The following is a 22247-nucleotide window of genomic DNA, read 5'->3' as shown; positions in this document are numbered from 1 at the left end:
TTGTGTAGAAGTTGGATGAAATGTTCTGTAGACATCAAGTAGGTCCATTTGATCTATTGTATATTTTAGATCTTGAATTTCTTTATTAATTTTTTGTTTGGATGACCTATCTATTGATGATAATGGGGTGTTAAAGTCTCCCACAACCACTATGTTGGCGTTTATATATGCTTTTAGGTCTTTCAGAGTATGTTTGATGAAATGGGGTGCATTGATAGTGGGTGCATACAGATTGATGATTATTATTTCTTTTTGGTCTATTTCCCCTTTTATTAGTATGGAGTGTCCTTCTTTATCTCTTTTGATCAGTGTAGGTTTGAAGTCTACTTTATCAGAGATAAGTATTGCTACTCTTGCCTGTTGTCGGGGGCCATTGGCTTGGTAAATCTTCTTCCAGCCTTTCATCCTAAGCCTATGCTTATTTCTGTTGGTGAGATGGGTCTCCTGTAAGCAACAAATTGTTGGATCTTCCTTTTTAATTCATTTCATCAAGCGATGCCTTTTGATGGGTGAATTAAGTCCGTTAACATTAAGTGTTAGTACTGATAGGTATGTGGTGATTCCTGTCATTTAGTTGTTTTGGTTGTTTGAAGGGTTGATTGTGTGTACCTAAGTTGAGGTTACTCTCTACTTTCTTGCTTTTTCTTTTCCTGTGGTTTGGTGCTGCCTGTCTTTTCATGGTTATGTTGGGTTTCACTTTCTGTGTGCAGAATCCCTTGAAGAATCTTTTGTAGTGATGGCTTTGTGGTCACATATTGTTTTCGTTTCTGCTTATCATGGAAGACTTTTATTGCTTCATCTATTTTGAATGATAGTTTTGCTTGGTAGAGTATCCTGGGGATGAAGTTATTTTCATTCAATGCCCAGAAGATCTCACCCCATGCTCTTCTTGCTTTTAATGTTTCTGTTGAGAAGTCTGCTGTGATTTTGATGGGTTTAACTTTTTTTTAAATTTTATTATTCATATGTGCATACAAGGCTTGGGTCATTTCTCCCCCCTGCCCCCACTCCCTCCCTTACCACCTACTCGGCCCCCTCCCTCTCCCCCTCACCCCCTCAATACCTAGCAGAAACTATTTTGCCCTTATCTCTAATTTTGTTGTAGAGAGAGTATAAGCAATAATAGGAAGGAACAAGGGTTTTTGCTGGTTGAGATAAGGATAGCTATACAGGGCATTGACTCACATTGATTTCCTGTGTGTGTGTGTTACCTTCTAGGTTAATTCTTTTTGATATAACCTTTTCTCTAGTTCCTGGTCCCCTTTTCCTATTGGCCTCAGTTGCTTTTAAGTTATCTGCTTTAGTTTCTCTGCGTTAAGGGCAACCTTTGTATGTTACTTGTTTTTTCTCTCTTACAGCCTTCAATATTCTTTCCTTAGTTTCTGAACTTGTTGTTTTAATGATGATATGTTGTGGGGTAGTCCTATTTTGATCTGGTCTGTTTGGTGTCCTGGAGGCCTCTTGCATCTGTATGGGAATATCTTTCTCTAGATTTGGGAAATTTTCCATTATTATTTTGTTGAATATATTATGCATTCCCTCACTTGCACTTCTTCTCCTTCTTCGATGCCCATGATTCTCAAGTTTGGTCTTTTGGTGGAGTCGGTGAGTTCTTGCATTTTCTTTTCACAGGTCTTGAGTTGTTTAACTAATAGTTCTTCGGTTTTCCCTTTTATTACCATTTCATCTTCAAGTTCTGAGATTCTGTCTTCTGTTTGTTCTATTCTGTTGGATTGGCCTTCCATTTTCTTTTGCAGTTCTGTTTTGTTCTTTTTTCTGAGGTTTTCCATATCCTGGGTGGTTTCCTCTTTAATGTTGTCTATTTTTGTCCTGAGTTCATTTATCTTTTTATTAATCTTGTTCTCTGTTTCACTTTGGTGTTTATACAGTGCTTCTATGGTTTCCTTTATTTCTTCTTTTGCTTTTTCAAATTCTCAATTTTTTGTTGTCTTGGAATTTCTTGAGTGTCTCCTGTACATTTTGGTTGACCCTATCCAGTATCAACTCTGTAACATTATCATTGAGTACCTGTAGTATGTCTTCTTTTAAATTATTCTTCTGGGCTTCATTGGGTTCTTTGGCATAGTTTATCCTCATTTCGTTGGAGTCTGGATCTGAGTATCTGTTTTCTTCATTCCCCTCTGGTTCCTATACTAATTTTTTGCTGTGGGGAAACTGGTTTCCCTTTTTTTTCTGTCTTCCTGTCATTGTCCTTGGGAATGTTGTTACTGTCCCTGTACTGTGTGCAATTAAGTGTTTTCTAGCTTGTAATAATAACAATGGTAATATTTAAAATGGAAGTATGAGAGGAGATGGAAAGCAAGAAGTAAAGAAAAGGGAAAAACAAACAGACAAGTAGGAAAAAACAAAACAAGGAATCAAACAAGAAAGTTTCAAAGGTATAAACAGGGAGCATTAGTGTACTAATCAACAGTAAGCTGAACAGGCCTTAGAGAGATAGAGAGATGATTGAAAATAAAAAATAAAAAGAATAAAGATAAGAATAAAACTAAAAAATAAGTAAATGAAAGTAATATATATATAAATAAAATAAAACAAAATGAAAAATAGAAAAAAAAAACCTCCAAGTTCAAATGCAATGAAGTTTCAATCTTAATAATTTTGGTGTCCATCTCAGTCTCCAATCCTGGAGATGGTGCCTCAGATGTTGCTCTATAGTTGTCTCATCAAAGGGGATGCATAAAGTAGAACAAAACTGCACACACAAAAAAAAACAAAACAAAAAAAACCCACAAAGTGTCCCAAGTTCAAATGCAATACAGTTTCAGTAAGGTTTTCAGCATGCAGTTGTAGTTTGGTTGTTTTCTCAACAAAGGTAGGGAGAGAGAAAAAAAAGTATCTGGAGACAGTTCTGTGAATGGTATCTGTGGCTGTGGCTTGCCTGCCTGCTGCTGTCTGCCTGCTGTTGCTGGAGGCGTTATTTATGCAGATCTCAGGGGTGAGCTTAGCACTCACCTGGCCCTGCAGGCTTTGTTTACTCAGAGTTCTCCTGTGCATGAGCCTCTGCTACAAGCTTTCCCCTTTCCAAGCACACTGGGGCAGGTGACACTGCACCCACTTTCTCATGCCGCCATGTTTGTTTACAGCTCATGTGGGAAGTGGGTCTTCCCTCCTCTCCTGTGGAGTTTTCCTCCCTCCGCCACTCTCACAAGCTTTCCTGCTCCTTGTTGCTGGTTGCGCACCTCCACTCCTTGCCTGGCTTGTTTATTTACAGTTCCAGGAAGGATTCCCTTCCCCCAATCTTCAGGGCTCATTGTGCCCCACCCTCTTTCCCGTGTGTCTTTATTGTTCTTATTGCTTATTACTCAGTTTCTCTTTTTTCCCTGGGTGGAGGTCAGTCTGTCCAGGGGGCTATGCTGATTTGCCCCAGGGTTGTCTGTGGGAGTACCGCAGTACCGCTAAGCTCACCTTGTCCACATCTTCCCAAGCCATCTGGGCACGCATGACTGGCGGCCTGGGGGCCCTCCTGGTTTCTCCATTTAACGTGAAGTGGAGATGCTCTGCACTGGCTGGAGGTGTTGAGGGGTCAAAGTTTTGCCTCTTCTCAGTGGTTTTGCCTGCAAGGTGTGTCTCCAGCATCTCTCCAAGATTTCACTATAGGAGGCACGCTTTCTGCTTCCTCCCTCTAGCTGCCATCTTGGAATCTCAAAAAAAAAACATTTTTTAAAAAACACTAAAAAGATGAGACCTCAATCTTGAAAGACAATGTACTAAAAGGAATAGAATCAGAGGCTACATAATCTCAGAATACGCAGAAAAGATGAACATGCATATTCATTCACTCAAATCTAGAAATCTAAAAATAAGAAGCTCTACCTTGAGGTTTGAATAAATGGTAAATTTAGGGCAAACGAATCTTTGGTTCTGTTCTGTACTGTGGGTAGTAAATAGAACTCAGTACCCTCAAAAGTTATAGACCGAAAATGTAAATAGCTTCAAAAATCAGACATTCCAGAAATATGACATCCCTTAGGGAAAATGGGATATTTTGTAAGATGCAAGATGCTCCTAACTTCAAGGTAGACATTAGAAAGGACACTCACATCCTCAGACTCATCAGACAAATTATTGCCCTGAGTGCACTTTAGATCTGAACCAGTAAAAGAGAATTTCTGTTGTCAAAAAGAACACTTATACTGTTCTACATAGTGAAATACAGGAACATGATACATTTCTAGGCCTACTTAAGAAGCATTTGCCCAATGCTACAAAGAAAAAGCCTAAAGAAAAGTATGAGGAATCAATGGATAGACAATCAAATAGGTCAGTTGTTTGTAGTATTTACTGGGTGGGAGATCATTTAAGGCTTCAAGCATTGTCTTTTAAACAGATTCCATTATTTACACCAGGAGTAGCATCACCCATTCATTGCAGCTTTCCAAGCAAGAAATATTTTGCTTTATGCCTGTCACATGTGCCTGCATACATTAAAATGAGCCTTCAAGAGTACATGAATCTCTTATTTCTACTTAATTATCCCAATGTTTGGGATACAAATGAACAAAGAGATAGGCAATGATAAGTAAATTTTGTGCACAACCCAGCAACAAAGAATTTGGAAGGGCCTCATTACATACATCATTTTGTGTAATTGGATATCTTACTGCCACCTTCAGTTTTCCAAGTTGGAAGCATTCAATCAAAAGAGGTAGTAGCCCCAGTGTCTCTCTCCAAGAAAGAGATATGACTCATTCTCCCATCATGCAGATTTTTATGTCATTATGTCAGTTCCCTAACAAATGCCCTAACTATAGTTTTATGGAAGTAGTACTACATGACTTTGAAGAGCAGTTAATTAAATTCAACCTTCACAGCAGTTATAAGATTTGTATTGTCAGGTGAAACATAATGATGTGTGAAATATAAAAGCCCCTCAGAGTGAATCAAAAGGAATTTTCATCAACAAAACCTCCAGGGCCAAGAGCCAGAATGTCCAATTGACTACTAATTCACGACACAACTACTATCCCCAAATAAAAAACTGGTTGCCAGAAAGAAAGATAAGAAATTAATTTGGCTACAAAAAAGTAGATCAATCATACTATTGCACAGAAAAGTTTCTGCATGTTTAACCTGCAGATAAAGCTCAAGCTAAGAGCCAGCTAAGTAACCTTCCTTCTCAAACACTCAGCCAGAGGATCCTTATCTCTTTCTACAGGCCAACCTCTATTTCTGGAGAGAGTCTGGAAAATATCAGGCTTTTGCAAAAGTAAATAGTGCTTCAGTAAACCTGCACTATTCAAAAGAACTACAAAGTGAGGGTGGTTTGAATTACTAAATATTTTAGTGCATTAGAAGAAATCCCTTTTTACTTGAGTTAATTAAAAGTGAGATTGCATAATGCAAAAGTATTCCTCATTGTGACTAGCACAGTAACTTTTTTCTCAGTAGGTCATTCCCTTCTTTGAAAGAAATCTAGCAAACCAAAGCATTACCCACTGGAGGCTCCTAAGGATCCTATTTTAATGAATATATAACCATTATCATTCATTCAGTAAATATTTATTAAGTCCCTACAACTATGTATCAAGCTCCATATTTGTATGTAAACATGAAATAAGATGAGAGAAGCTCACATATAAGTTGCTAATGTGTAGCTGGGAGTATGGCTCAAGTTAGAGCACCTTCCTAGCAAGCTCAAGGCCCTGAGTTCAAACCTCTGTATCACCAACAAAATAAAAATAAATCACTAATGTGCAAACATGTGCTTTAAAATATCTTTAAGCTACTTTCAAGTTGCGTAGGCATTCTCATCACAATGTTCAAGTGGTACATCAATCAGTCTTAGCATGGTTTGCTAAGATATATGTCACAGATTCTAAGTCATTGAAATTTGATCAATAAAGATGTATTGAGCACTTACCTGCTCTATCCAAGGCACTGTAATAGCTGTTGAGAACACAGAAAAAGAATTTCTCTCATTTTGAGATGCTTCCAATCTAATTGGGGGGCCAGAAACACATAGATGACTAAAATGTTATGGCAAAGTCCTATACAGAATGCTATGGATTAAAGAAAGGATCCCAGATGGGATGTGGGAAACTGTCACTGACATTCAATACCAGACCGTATTCTTAAAAACAGACTTCTTTTTGCCTCATAATCCGATTCTACTTCTGCTCACTAAATGTTCAAATCATGGGGTCTGGAAACTCTTGGACATATCTTGACTGTCCAGTTCATAAATCATGCTCAGATAAGCTTGGTCTTTAGAAATATGTGATTCTTGTTTTAGGATTCATTAATAGTACAAGGGAGTTTCATGTGTAATTTCCATCTATGTACATGGTTTATTTTGAGCAAGTTCACCCTCTCTATTATATACCGTTAACTCTTTCCCACTTCCCTCACTTTTTGAAACAATATTTGCTGGAAATAGATGCTTCTTAGTGGGATTTGAAGCCTTTGGTATTTTCAGTAATGATTTCTTTAGTAAGTTCCTATGCCATTGTCTCTACCCTGCCTAACTCTTCTCCTACAATTCAATGTTCAAAATGGAATATAAAGAGTTCTTCATGTATTACAAGATATCAGTCCCATCCTACTGGATAAGCAATTTCTACCTTAACAAATATCCTTCTCTTTAACTAGAAGTGTGATCTCACATTTCTGCAAGCCTAGGCTGACAATAGTGCTTATGTTTGTTGGGTCAGATGTACAATCATCTTGTTTCCAGTTAGTCACATTAGAGCACTCCTTCAACAAGAATTCCATAGTCTCCTTCTGATTGTGAGCAAGTCCCCTTCCCTAATACTTAACATCAATTCTTCCTTCTGTAGCACAAGCTTATTACTACCTCTGACTTGTTTGACAGCTTTCATTTTCTATAAGTGAGGGAAAATATATTCCATCCTTTTATCCAAAAAAAGCAAAACAGATCCTTTCTTTGAAGCAAAGTCTTTAACCCTTACAAGATGAATAATGCGAGTTGTTAACAATAATGACCTACATCTGCAGAAGTTCGTTCATCCAGTGTCCCTGAACTATAAGACAGGGATGGAAATCTCTACACTCAGCAGAGGTGGCCACTGATTAGTTAAAAATACTGGACTCAGACCCAGGAAATACTGGCATACATGAAATCTTCATTTGGCATCTCAAACAGGTGTTCAGGTTTGCAGCACTTCTGCCTTTCTTATCTAGTGTTCCATATTCCTTACCTCTTAGACTTAAAATTTCATCAGTCTTTGGATTATTCCTTCATGGCTTCATTCCTTCATTCCCCTTCTATCTGTCTGTACCTGTACATAGGTTAAATAAGAGGGAAAGGCCATCCCTGGCTTTGTAGTAGCTGATAAATATCTAACATCTAAATCTCTCAAGAAACAACTAAGTTCATTTTGATTAATAATAATTAATATACCTAGCATGTATTGTAATGCTTACTACATACCAGATACTGTCAAAACTTTACATACATGTAACTCACTTAATACTCCCAACAACTCTGAGGGATAGGTACTACTAGTATTTCCTATCTTATACATTAGGATACTGAAGTTTAAAAAAGTATTAAGGAATGTTCCCAAAGTCATTCAGTCAGTAAGTGTTATATAAAGGTAAGATATGAATCCAGGAGCTCTAGAGCCCATGTTGCAGAAAGCAGATAGTGTTCAGATATTGGAAACATGAAGATAATACCCAACCATTACCTCCAAAGAACTCATAATTTAGAAGAATGCATTAACCTAATTCAGCCTAAAGAGGATTCTTAATTGTATATTCATGTATGAAAATGGAAAAATGAAACCTGTTGAAACTATTCCAGGAATTGGGAGGGGATAAAGGAGAATGATGGAGGGGGTGAATTTAACTATTATATATTGTAAGAACTTTGGTAAATCTCACAATGTACCCCCAGTACAACAATAATTTAAAAAAGAAGGAAATAATGGAAATTTCAGATCTTTCAAAAAGTGATGCTAGAGCTCTCACTGTATCATACAGGTAACTTTCCCACACTCATTCAAAGCTTCACAACCCAAAAGCATACCAAGAAAATATTACAGAGGAAATGAAGATCAGTGAAGATTTGATGTGAAGGATAGAACTAAATTGCCTGAGATGGCTGTCAGCTAGCAGACTCCACCTGTGCCCCACCATATTCCCTTTATATTTGCCTTTCCCTAACTTTTAATAAGCCCCATTTACACCCCCACATTCTGGTTGGATTTTTCTATGCTGGAATGCAAGAACCAAGGTCTTCTGAAAACACCATGTTGCTGTCAACATTTGGGAAGACAGGTAGGAGAAATGCAGAAATAAAGCACCAACCAAAATCAAACCTTCAACACCCTTAACCCCTAGACCAGGGAAAGCTTCCCCACAACATGTTACACTGAGAAATTTGGAGGCTGCCACCACTGCCGCAGCTGCCGCTGCTGGCTCCAAATCTGCCTATGAGACATTTGACATTACAAACAGACAGAAGAACAAAACGCTACTCGGGCCAATTACCTAGTAAGACCATGTCAGAGCTTGTGCTTATAAGCCAATACCAGGACTGGATGCTGAAGGAGTAACTCCAGAACTTTACCTAAGATTGAAATTCTATTTTCCTGAACCTGGTGTTTTTCTTATTTTTTTCCTTTTCTTGTTTGTTTGTTTTTGGATTTTTGTTGGTTTGTTTGTTTGTCCATTTTTTCCCATTGATTTTTTGGTTTTTTGTTTGTTTATTTTGTTATTGTGGGTTTTCTATTTTTATTTCTATTCTACTATCTTTTTTTCTTTCTATACTATCAACTTTACCACCATCATCTTCTCATTCCTCCTCTCACCCCTTTCACTCTGCCTCCTTCTCCTGTGCTAAAATCCATTGCTCTCCTCCCCAACAACTCATTTTGCCCCTTCTCACCCACTCTCTCCCCTTACCCACAGCTTCCCCTCCCATTCTCCCCCAACCTGTCACCAGAAAGCCTTTGATAAGATTCAACACCACTTCATGATAAAAGCTCTAAGAAAATTAGGAATAGAAGGAATGTACCTCAGCATTATGAAGGCTATATAGCCAACACATTTCCCCTAAACTCAGGAACGAGACAAGGGTGCCCACTCTCCCCACTCCTATTCAACAAAGTCCTGGAATTCCTAGTCAGAACAATTAGGCAAGAAGAAGAAATAAAAGGAATACAAATATGTAAAGAAACTGTCAAAATATCCCTATTTGCAGATGACATGATCTTAAAGACCCAAAAAACTCTACCCAAAAACTCCTAGACACCGTAAACAGTTACAGCAAGGTGGCAGGAAACAAAATCAACTTACAAAAATCATTAGCTTTTCTATACACCAACAAAGAACAAATTGAGAAAAATTATATGGAAATAATTCCATTTACAATAGCCTCAAAAAAAACCTCAAATGCCTAGGAGTAAACTTAACAAAGGATGTGAATGACCTCTACAAGGAGAACTACAAACCCCTGAAGAAAGAGATCGAAGAAGACTACAGAAGGTGGAAAGATCTCCCATGCTCATGGATTGTTAGACTCAACACAGTAAAAATGTCTATACTCCCAAAAGTAATCTACATGTTTAATGCAATTCCCATCAAAATCCCAATGACATTTATCCCAGAGACTGAAAAATCTACCCTCATGTTCATTTGGAAACACAAGAGACTGCAAATAGCCAAGGCAATACTCAGCAAAAAGAGCAATGCTGGAGGAATCACAATACCTGACTTCAAACTATATTACAAAGCAATAGCAATAAAAACAGTATGGTACTGACACAAAAACAGACATGAAGACCAATGGAACAGAATAGAGGACCTGGATATGAATCCACACAGCTGTGCCCACCTTATTTTTGACACAGGCGCCAAAGACATACAATGAAGAAAAGACAGCCTCTTCAACAAATGTTGCTGGGGAAAGTGGTTATTTGCCTGCAAAAAAAAAAAAACTGAAACTAGATCCATGTCTATCATCCTGTGCTAGTATCAACTCAAAATGGATCAAGGACCTTAATATCAGACCCGAAACCTTGAAGTTAATACAGGAAAGAGCAGGGAATACTCTGGAAGCAATAGGTATAGGCAAGGACTTCCTCAATAGAACCTCAGCAGCCCAGCAACTAAGAGAAAGGATGGACAAATGGGACTACATGAAATTAAAAAGCTTCTGCACAACAAAAGAGACCACCCACAGAATGGGAGAAAATATTTGCCAGCTATACATCAGATAGCTGATAACCAGAATATACAGGGAGCTCAAAAAACTAAACTCCCCCAGAATCAATGAACCAATAAAGAAGTGGGCAACTGAACTAAACAGAACTTTTTCTAAGGAGAAAATCCAAGTGGCCAAAAACACAAGTAAAATGCTCACCATCCTTGATCGTAAAGGAAATGCAAATCAAAACCACACTAAGATTCCACCTCACTCGTGTTAAAATAGCTATCATCAAAAATACCAACAACAAATGCTGGTGAGGATGCAGGGAAAAAGGAACCTTCATACACTGTTGGTGGGAATGTAAGCTAGTACAACCACTCTGGAAAACAATATGTAGGCTTCTTAAAAAACTAAACATAGATCTGCCATATGATCCAGCAATCCCACTCCTGGGAATATACCCAAAAGAATGTGACACGGGTTACTCCAGAGGCACCTGTACATCCATGTTTATTGCAGCACTACTCACAATAGCCAAGTTATGGAAACAGCCAAGATGCCCCACTACTGATGAATGGATTAAGAAAATGTGGTATCTGTACACAATGGAGTTTTACTCAGCCATGAAGAAGAATGAAATCTTGTCATTCGCAAGTAAATGGATGGAACTGGAGAACATCATTTAAAGTGAAGTTAGTCAGACTCAGAAGGCCAAAAATCATATGTTGTCCCTCATATGCGGACTTTAGACATAAAACAAATGCAGTAATATTATTGGACATGGGTCACACGGTAAGGGGAGGACACATACAGGAGGAACAGGGAAAGGTAGGAAACCCAAAACTTGAAAGTGTTTGATGTGCCCACTGCAGAGGAGCTAATGTAGTAACCTTAAACTGACAGAGGTCAGTATGGGAAGGTGACCAGGAAGTAGTGAAGAGGTTTAGTAGAGATGAATCAATTCAGGTTGTAATACACATGTGCATGGAAGCAATGCCAGGAATCTCTCTGTATAGCTATCTTTATTTCAACTAGCAAAAACGCTATGTCTTTCTTGTTATTGTTTATTCCTTCTCTTCAACAAAATTGGAGGAAAGGACAGAACAGGTTCTGCCTGGAAGTGAGAGGGGGAGGGGAGGTGGGGGGCATGGGGAGAGATGGCCCAAACAATGTATGCACACATGAATAAATGAATAAATAAACCAAAAATAAATAAATAAATTGCCTGAGATGAAAATTCTCTTAAGATTTTGCCAGGTGTAGGGGCACATACCTGCAGTTCCAGCACTTAGGAAATGGAGGCAGGAGGATAGCGAGTTCAAAGGCAGCCCAAGCTACATAGCAATACCTGTCTCAAAAAAATTTTTTTAAATCACTAATCTTTCAAGATCTGTTAGTGGGCCCCATCCAAGATATCTAGAAGACAGCAATGCAGCGCTATTTAACATTTTTGCATTTTTCCTTTTACCAGGTACAAGTGCAAGGAATGACTGGAAACATCCAATTTGACACTTATGGACGTAGGACAAATTACACAATTGATGTGTATGAAACGAAAGTCACTGGCTCTCGAAAAGTAAGTAACCAAAATAGATATCCAAAGAAAAATTCTCTCCAAAGGTAACAGCACTCTGATATAAGAAAATAGGTGTTAGGAAACACACAAAGAACAAATTTCCACCCATCATTTTACCTTTCTATCTGATGAGGGGCATAGATAAGATGCACAGTTTTATAGTCAGAATGATCCATCTACACATTTTAAAAGAAGAATTTTTTTCTGAGGCTGGTCCTATAAAAGCAGTAGACTCAGAAGTTATTAACAGTTTCCTACAACAAAGGAAAAGAATCGCAAATTGCATATCATGGTATTTATTTTAAAAAAGCTTCCAAAGTACATATGTTTCTAGCAAAAAAAAAAAACTGAAAAATAGATATCCTTCCACTTCACCAACTCACCACTAAAGAGACTCTGAACAAAAGTACCTTTCTCTACAGATGAATTTTATATAGCCAACTTACTTCTATCTTACTAATAGTTGAGTTGGGTATGAAGTGGGAAGTAGCTGTATGATAAAACCTCAGACAATAAAATATCTCATGCCATTTTACAGATTACTTACAGGCTTTCTACTACCTCTTTCCAGCTTTCCTCCAGTTCAAAATATTTTTCTGCAGTAGGAGTTTAAAGGGGGGAGATGGCTGATCAACCCACAGTGGGCTAAATTATTTTGCATAATATAAGTAAGGGTGAAGCGAGTATGAGAACCCTCAGGAAGAAGGAACTATGTGAGGAGGTGTAGGGGAGTGTTGGGGTCCTGGTGGGAGTGGTAAGACAAAGGGACATCAATCCTTGGAAAGCTGAAGCTATTGAAAAAAAATCATTGTACAATAGCACTTAAATTCCATGCAGTACTTCTAGAGTGAAAAATATCTGCTCTTTCTAGGCTGGCTACTGGAATGAGTATGAAAGGTTTGTGCCTTTCTCAGATCAGCAAATCAGCAATGACAGTGCATCCTCAGAAAACCGGACTATTGTAGTGACTACCATCCTGGTAAGTGCGGAAAAAGTATAGGGTGGGCTTTCTGAATAGCAAGACTTCTGTTTTCTAAAATACATTATTCAGCCAGTAAAAAAGAACTCAAATTCAAGCCCTGAAAAATTCTAACAGGGAAGCTTAGGAGTCCCTCATAATATCTTGCCATGATGATTAATAAAAGTCATTTTTAAAGAGAAAGGAGAAAAGGAATATAAATTGGGAACAGTTTCAGTTATCATTTCCCTCTTTATTTCCATCCCACCCTCATAGGTCCAATGCTCCATTTGGACTTGAAATCTAATTCTTCATTATGGGGGAGGCAGTACTGTGTGGAGAAAAGAATGGATTAAGGTTGTAATATTAGATCTACCACTACCCTGAGTAACTATGCAAGTCACAACTTCTCTGAGCCTCAGGTCATTGCTTTTTAAATTTATAGGATGAATATAATAACAGCATCCTCCCTGTCTCATAAGACCATATCAAGGCACAATTCACCACATTAAGGTTTCCACAAAATTCAAAGCACTATTAAAATGCAAGAGAGTATTCTCACTTAGTTTTAAAATGATTTTATAAAAGCTCATTTGTTTTTACTGAATGAGCAACAAACCTGGGTTTCAAACAAATATGGCACTAGTTCAGAAATTCTAACTGAAAGGAGACATGGCTGAAGTTGACCTTTCATTTAAACATGTATCGAATACTCTCCTTTACTTTGTTCTAGGTACTGTACTAGGCCCTGTGTATAGAAAAACAAATAAACCACAGATCCTGACATTACAAGAATCACAGTACTTCCTTTCAGCTTGTCTTGGCTGGCTATGGCTCCTACCTTCTAAAGCCTAAGAAATCAAAGGCAGTTCACTTTCATGTAACTAAGGCAGATATCACTGCTCAATTTGACTAAATCAAAGACCTTACTGGTGAAAACTAGTCCTTCTTTCAAACTCTGGGATAGAACTTAAATGTTTCTCAACTTCATTGAAACATCAGTTAAGAACTCTAAGGAATATGTGGCCCAATGCATAGTCAATTGAGTTTTTCTGCTTATTAAGTAAAAAATTTAAGGTTCTTTTCACACAGCAAGTCTCAATAGCCACTGAGTTAAAAAAATTCTTATTTCATTTACCATCTCTTGGAAAATGTATAGGAGTAATCTTTTGATCTTCTTTCTGGTCCCAAAGGAATCACCATATGTAATGTATAAGAAGAACCATGAGCTACTGGAAGGAAATGAACGTTATGAAGGCTATTGTGTAGATTTAGCCTATGAAATAGCCAAACATGTAAGGATCAAATACAAATTGTCCATTGTTGGTGATGGAAAATATGGTGCAAGGGATCCAGAGACTAAAATATGGAATGGCATGGTTGGGGAACTCGTATATGGGGTAAGTATTTTCAGTTCTATTTTTGTTTGCCTCTATGCTTTCCAATTATAAAGCTTAGGAACTTAATTTTCAAGTGCAAGATTTATCCAATTGTAAATATACGTGTAGTCTGTAAAAATAATATTTTCTTTAACAGTGAAATCTGTAAAGGTATATTGTCAATAGCATCCTTTGGATTACAGGAATATTTTTCTAAAAGGAAAGTAGAACTGGAGAATTTTACTTGGCACAGCCTGCCCTCTATTGAAAATCTGTTCTTTCTGTGTTCCTTGTCTCAGGCAGCAGCATCACCCACCCTCATAGTTGCCCAAGCAACTCCTCCAACCTGCCTCATTGCTTCCCTCATATTCAGTTAGTTACCATGTCCTATGAATTCTACATACTTTTCACCCCCACCATCATCACCTTAGTTAAGATTTTTACCATTTGTCAGTCGTTTAATTGGTTTACCTGCTTCTATTTTTATCCTGGCAAATCAGATCCCCACATTACTACAGTTTCCCACTTTAAAAACCAGGATAAAGCTAAAGTTCTTTAGCATAGCAAATAAGGCACTTCATATTCTAGCACCTGCCTACCTCTCTAGCTTTACCTTGTACAATTTCCCCTTCACTCCCAATGTTCCAGCTATAGAAAAGTATGTGTTGTTCCCTGAAGGTACTAAGTTCTTGGGTAGTGTATGCCTCTCTTCAGCCAGCTACTGCTACCTAGTCATCCCCCAGAAGTCAGAGGTGATACCTCTTTCAGAAGCCTTCCCCACTCCCATCTACTGACCTACAGTCTGAGTTAGGTGCCCTTGCTTTCTGCTTCCTTAGAGTACTTTTTGCATTGATATAGTACTTCTGAATCTGTACTGCAATCATCTGTTTGCAAGTTTACCTGTCCTACTAGACAGAACTTCTTGAGAACAGAGGACTTATGTCACTCATTTCAATATCCCAGAGTGTGGAGTTTAGTAGAAGTTCAATAAAATACTTTACATAATGAACAGAATGGCGCTTCCAAGTGTTTGGCCATGCACCAAGTACAAAAGATAATTAGGGTTTTTAAGAGAGGTACAGTGGTATCTTCAGAGTTCTTCAGTGACTTAATTTTAAATGGTTTTGATCTCTTATTAAGAATATCAGATCTTGGGCAGCCCAATGATGCATATAAAGATAAGTACGGCTGGAATTAAGAACTGCCCATTTGGTAAACCAGTCCAAGTGCAGGTGGTGGCATTAGACTTAGTTCTAACAGAAAAAGATTATTTGCAATTATCAGTCCCTGTCTAAACAACAGGTAAGAAGAGGAATCTTGACAGTAGGCATGCTGAGAAATCCTAGCTAGTAATAAAAGCAAACACCCAGGTTATCTACTGAAGCTCAAAAAAAATGATTCTAGTGCTTCAAATGGGAATCAGCAAGGAAAGGGTATAGTTCTTCAATCATAAGAGAGTACTTGGGTCACTAAATAAGTTTTTGGAACAGGCCTTTGGAAAGAAGCACAAAGGCAGAAGCTCATTTCTAAAAATAAGGGCACAGAAAGGGAACTAAGGCTTAAAATGAGGCTGGGCCCCAGGTATCAAAACTGGAACACCATCCTTTAGCCAGACAAGCAGCATGGCAACTTGAACCTCAGCCTCCATCTATGGGGCTGAAGCCAATCATCTCCTGTCTTAGGTCAAGGTTGGTCCTGGGAACTGGGGCAGGGCTGAGTCACACATAAAATTCAAGAAATCCCAACAGTGAGAGAGAGAGATTTTCTAATTCCAGAGAGGGCTGGACAAGGGCCAAAGCACCTGACCTGATTTCTTAGGACTCTGAGAAGCGCTGAACCATATTGACACGGATCTAACCTTTCACTTTAAAAGTTACTGATAAAGTCTTCTTCTTTTTTTTTGTCCCTTCATCTTTCTTGTCCACTCAGGCTCCAAGAGGCCTTGTCATGCTTACATATCTCCCCTGCACTTAGCACATTACCTGATATATAGTAAAGACTCACTTTTTGCTTTAATGAATATATATACCTGGCATACAATAATGACTAGCAAACACACACTAAAATGAATTCATAGTAGGAAAATCATGCAATATTTTGTTAATATTATTAACTGCTACTTGTTGCATAGCTATTGGTTACAGATAGTATGCTAAGCACTTTACAAGCATTATGTTCCTTAATCCTTACAACACACCTTTGAGAAAGGTACCATAATTAACCTCATGCTACCTGTGAGAAAACTGAAACTGAGAACTAAAGTCATATGCTAAAGACCAAATTGCTTATAGAGCCTTTAGTTGTTCAGGCTGCTATGACAAAATAGATGAAACTGGTAGCTTATAAGCAATAGACATTTATTTCTTACAATTGTGGAGGCTGGGATGTTCAAGATCAAGGCAGATTTCATTGTTTGGTGACAGCCTACTTTCTGTCTCATAGATGGTACCTTGCTGCTGTGTCTTTACATGGTGGAAGGGGTGAGATGTCTCTCAAGCTTATTTATAAGAGCACTAATCCCATTCATGAGGGCTCTGTCCCATGACCTTAACATCTCCTAAAGACCTCATTTCCTACTACCATCACCTTAGGGATTTTCATATGAAGGGGAAACACAAACATTTTGACCATAGCAGTAACACAATGATTTGGATCCAGATCTTCAACTATTAAGTCTATGTCCTTTTAACCATTATGCTATATCACCCAACAGCCAATATGTTGTTTCAGGCCTATGCCATCCTGAAAAATACTTGGAATATATTAGACAGGCACTTGGTATCCTAGCCATTTTGGAAAGAATTTTGGCTATAGCAGCATGGCAAGAAATTTAGAGTGTCAATTTCTATTGGCCCAAAGCATTTGATGGAAGCTACTCCATGAGTTCTACCAGCTCATCACTGACCAAGCAGGGTGTCAGTGACTCACTCCTGAAATCCTAGCTACTTGTGAGGCTGAGATGAGAAGGATCTTGGTTCTCGGCCAGTCTGGGCAGGAAGTTCATAAGACCCCATATCAACCAATAACTGAGTGTGGAGGTACATGCCTACCATCCCAAGCTATTCAGGAGGCTGAGATCAGGAGAATCACGGCTTTAGGCCAGCCCAGGCAAAAAAAGTTTGTTAGACCCCATCTCAATGGAAAAAAGCTGGGCATGGTGGCACATGCCTGTCTCCAAAATAACCAGAGCAAAAATGGCTAGAGGTATGGCTCAAGTGGTAGAATGTCTGCTTTTACAAGCACAAAGCCCTGAATTCAAGTGCCAGTACTGCCAAAAAAAACTGAATTACTAAATCTCTGTAGTCTAAAAGAAACCTACCACATTCTATAAATAGGTCAGTGCCCTATTATCATTGAACAAGACATTAGACACAGTGGTATAGGGTGAATCAGATTTCTTGAGATTATTAGTTGAAAAGCAGCTTTCTCACTGGGTTCTGGTTTCTTCTCTGGCATGTCTTCTGTACTGCACTCATTTACATCTCTTTCTCTTCCCATTTCATCTACTTGTGAGGGAAGGAGCTTGAGAATTACAGAATCCCTGATTTGTTTAGTAATTCAGATCCCATCTCTCCAAAGGTAAAATTTCTGGAGGAATCTTTCTATCTTTTCCCTTATCTATTTTTGCAAAAGACAAAAGCAATAGCCAAGGAGAACACTTAAAGAAATCTTTTTCTTCTCCTGATCTAGAACTAGTCTCTGATACTTTAGGTGCTTATAACACAAGATGATTGCAGAGAACTGACAATAAACCAACGCATTGGAGTGGACTATCAAATTCCACTTTCCTCTACTACTTGTGGCTATGGAAACTAGACATTCATATCTTGCTTGGAATAAGAGCTCTCTGTTCGGGAAGATGATCTCACAAGCTAAATGTATCTTCATCTTCATATAGAAGTTTTAATCTTCTGACATTGGGAAGTTTCCAACTTCTCTGTCAATGATAAAAATGGTGAACATGAAAACACAATCCTGTGTTTCTGCTAGGCCTGAACTCTTGTGGTTTGCAAGTTGCTAAAGGAAAAGAAAGCATATTGAGAAGATGTAATAAACATGGCTCATGTAGAAGGGATATGATGTTGGTACCATTTTTATTTATGTATGGAAGAGGAAACTTGCCATTGCAAAAGAAAATATTTCCAAAGTGAGAAAGATACAGGAGATAGAAAATATTTCTACTAACATGGCTTTATACGTAGCTAAACATATACTGTCATACAAATGTACTACTAATAAAAGAATAATTTAGGAAGTTACCGATATATAACTTGGAAATCTCATTTCTAGATTCCAACAGTGACAGAATTTTTAAAATACTTAAATATTAATATATGAGTCATTTAAATAAAATTATACAAACTATATTGGGACAATTTAAGAAAGATGCTTAAATAGAAACATGTTGAAGGGGATAAATTTAAAATATGAGCCTATTCCCATGGGCGACACCCTGGTGTAATGGAAAAATGGTAATTGGGGAGTTTTCATTTCACTGCTTACTGGGAAAATCACTCTTAGCTACCATTCCACCATCTCTTAAATATAATACAGAACTGAATTATTGTGAGGATTGAATTAGCTCGTGTATATCAACCACTTCCAAAGGAATACCAATATGTGACAGTATGTAGATTTATCACAATACCATTTAACATTCCACCTGGAATGCTTTATGTGATTTGACAGAACGGTGGCAGTTTAAGAAAGTAAAGCAGGCAAAGATGTTTATACTTTAGGAGAAAAAAATGGGAGCTTTGCTTGTCAGGTCCTTAAAGGATGCTCTAAGACAACCTCTAAACATTTGGTGGTGCCGAGTGGAAAGTAAGCCTCTTAGAAGCATTTAATAACTTGAAAATGTTAAGTATAAAAGTAAAAAGGCTACTATTTTCATCGCGGTAATGGTGTAGAGGGACTTTGTGGCAATGAAAGAAAGCACCTAACTCATGCTCCATGAAAACCACTGACAAGGTTGACTAACTCAAAGAAAAATGAAAACTATATCAAATAGGAAGAAAAGATGGGATAAAACTATTTGCATTGCACAGCACTTAATTTTTAAGTGAGTGCAAATCCTTAAGGCTTTGTAACTCTTGGCAGACTTACAAAGGAACAGACTGCAAATGAGAAGATGCAAATAAAATTCAGTTCTTACAATGATATTCAAGTTAGTGAATATTAGATTGTAAGTTGAGACAACTTTGACAGTCCATGCTATTAAGCGAGAAGGTTTAACTTTGCTTGTGTCTTTAACCAGTAGCATCACACTTTGGCAGTCATTTTAAAGAGTGACCTGGAAGACTGACAGGAGCCCTGTAACTGGTCTTTTAACATATGGCTGGAGCCACACCTTTGTCCCCTGGGAAAATATTTAAAAGAAAAAATAGCTACTTTTATAAAGATGTTTTTAGCATTTCCATTCATAGAAGTGTTTTTTTTTTAAAGCTCAGCAATTGAGAAATGAATAAATTTTGATGTTTTGCTATTTCTCTCATTAACTGTTAACATAGTCTTTAAATAATCTTGATAGATGTAAAATTGTATGCAAAAATGTGAATTATAGGAAATTATGCTTACTGTTTTATATTTGTGTAAACATTTAGGTCTCTACATTGAAAGGAATCCAAAGACATGTAATAGTAGTTTAACATTAAGAGGTTCTTTATTTTTTCTTTAAAATACTAATGTACACAATAAAAATAAAAGATTAATTGATAAAAAAAAAAAAAAGGAAAAGAAAGGCAGAAATCACTCCTAGTGATTTCCCAGATCACTTAATGAGCAAAAGCATAAAGAACAGGAAACTATTTCTTACAGTGAACATGACAACTACACAAGATAGGCACTTCTTTATCTTTAGGGTATTTCCTCTTATGCTTTTAGTATGTAAATCAGATCAGAGCAGGTAAAAATGAAGAAAGACAGAGATGAAGAAAGCCTTGCAAAAGAGATTTCAGTATCTGCCACACAATCTCAAGAAAGAGTCAAAATGAATTAAATTTGTTAAAGAATAAAGAAGCCAATCAGCCTCTTTTCAAATGACTCCTAAATGGGTTTTTTCTCTAAAGAAATTTAAATCAAAGTTGATGTTGGGGCACATTGTATCTCTAAGAAGGCTATTTTTGAAACAAACGTCAGTAGGACACAATGTGCCCATTATATAAGCCCTTCAAAACATTATGGACATGAAACTGTCCACTTGCTTTTAGCAGTTTTGATTTTGAGCTGGATGTCTGTAACTCTATCCCAGCTCAAATGGCTGACAGACCACAAGTTCTTATGTCTCCCAAAAAGCATGTGTTTTAAGGGGAAATTTAAAAAGAGCATTTTGTTGCTAGCAAGGCTCTTAAACATCCCTTAGCTTAACTTTACATTCATTTTATAGATGATTATGAAAACCAGCCAGGACTGAACACTTGAATTGCCCATTAGGTAGACCAGGAAACTAAAGCCTAATGCAGGGCAGAAGCAACAGGAATGAGGGGAAGATTTTGACAAGGTTTCATGGCTCCTGGTCTAGTGCTCTGTCTCCTAGGTCATACCAGTTCAGTTCACTAAGCTTGTCATATTATGGGAAGTTTGGTGTTATATCAATCAGCTATTGCGTCCCTGCCTAGCTTCAGGGGGCTCACAATCTAATTGAATTATAAGCTTTTCCATCCAAGATATTCATCCTATTTCTCTGTGGCCTCTGGGACAATGTAATGCAAATCTCTAGTTATTGCTTGAAATATTTTAAAATGAGGTGTGAACTTAGCTTATGGTTTCTGCCCTTGGAGAAGAGATAAGCCCTAACACAAAAAAAGTCAGAAAATCAGGAAAAGTGCTGGAAGGAAATTAAAGCCTTAATTTAGAAAAGAATGCCACTCAGTGAGCAGCTGCCATGTTCTTAGCACATGAAACTAAGAATAAAGAATAAGTGGGATTGGTAAAGGTCAAACTACTGCCCTGGTGGTAGAGACAGGGCTGATACGTGGTTGATTCCAGGTCACATTCCTTGGGCATCCCAGACTCCTTCACACTCCCAGAATAAATGATAACTCTACAGATATTTTTTGCACTGAAATTTCTCTGCCCACAAGAAATTCTCTTAGGTTGTCACTAACCTAAGATAGATTTATTTCCCATTAAGAAAGGAAGAAAGTTGATCTGTCCTTCCAGTTAAAAGGCAGAGAAACAAGGGTCCAATAGCAGATGTCATATATTCTCTTCTATTACACAGGTGATTGGGCTTTGGCAAAAGGCTGATGATTTGATAAAAAGTGCCTCTCTCCTTTAAATTATGCATATGAACTCTAGGAAAGAACATTAACGATGCATGGAAGTCTGCCATTCTAAGCAGAGAGAGTTGGGAAATATTTCCAATCAAATTTAGTCTCATAAGGACTTCATCCAGCCCCAGGGATACTCCTTTTTCTTCACTCTGTCTTTAACTCTCTTGGCTCCCCAAGGACAAAGAGTCCAAATCAATACATCCACACTGGGGCATCTGTTCTGGATAAAGAAATGAGGAGATCCTGTTGTGATACTGCTTGTTGTTCACAGATTTAAATAGGCCTCATTCCTTTCTCCAGATCTTAAGAATCGCAGACAGTAAATATCCCATAGAGTAATCCAATAAAGCAGTTTAAGTCTTGTCCTCCTCCAATACATAGCAATTATATTCTTATTGTCTAGGTTGATTCTGCCTCACTCCTTTTTCCAACACATTTAAACTTTCCAGTGGAAGTGTGTGACAAAGACCACTAGAGCTTTATGGTTGATGCCATGGAAATGGTCAGGTCTTATCTGCTTCTTGTCTTGGACAGCATATAACACCTTATGCACTAAATGTAAATGCACTATCTACTCCCTCTCCCTGCCTTCTCCCTTGCTTTCACTTTAAAATGGTGACTGACAAGTTCCTCCTCATACACAGTCTCCAAATGGGTTACAAATTTTGTATCAGATAATCAGAGAAAAATACTTTAAGGTATAACAAGCCTTCCAGCTCAAAGAATTTTTTAAATTACAGTGTAATTTAAACTAAGTGTCATCTCAGCCTAAAACCTGTCAGAGTCTTATATGCATCATTCCTAGACATATGACTTTGTCAGTTTTTAGGTTTCATGAAGCTTACAACTTTGGCAACCAACCTATGAAAAGGATTATAAATCCCCTCAAGCTAAATACCCCCCAAAAATGCAGTTGCTTTTA

General features: G+C 37.7%; 1 protein-coding gene across 8 annotated transcripts in view; it reads left to right on the top strand.

The window, feature by feature from the left end:
* The window catches only part of Gria3 (glutamate ionotropic receptor AMPA type subunit 3), a 311734-nt gene that overhangs the window by 211688 nt on the left and 77799 nt on the right, over positions 1–22247 (top strand). For all 8 annotated transcript variants that reach the window (XR_012444436.1, XM_074063377.1, XM_074063373.1 and 5 more), the window contains 3 exons: positions 11610–11714; positions 12586–12693; positions 13866–14072. Coding sequence is in view for 7 of the 8 variants with exons in the window: in XM_074063377.1 (XP_073919478.1) it covers positions 11610–11714; positions 12586–12693; positions 13866–14072 (420 nt within the window). In the remaining variant the exon portion in view is untranslated. The remainder of the gene's footprint in view (positions 1–11609; positions 11715–12585; positions 12694–13865; positions 14073–22247) is intronic.

The sequence above is a fragment of the Castor canadensis genome, chromosome X (genome assembly GCF_047511655.1).
Source record: "Castor canadensis chromosome X, mCasCan1.hap1v2, whole genome shotgun sequence".
NCBI classification, from domain to species: Eukaryota; Metazoa; Chordata; class Mammalia; order Rodentia; family Castoridae; genus Castor; species Castor canadensis.
Note: the sequence above shows the minus strand (reverse complement) of the source record. Positions and strands in the feature narration are given on the sequence as shown.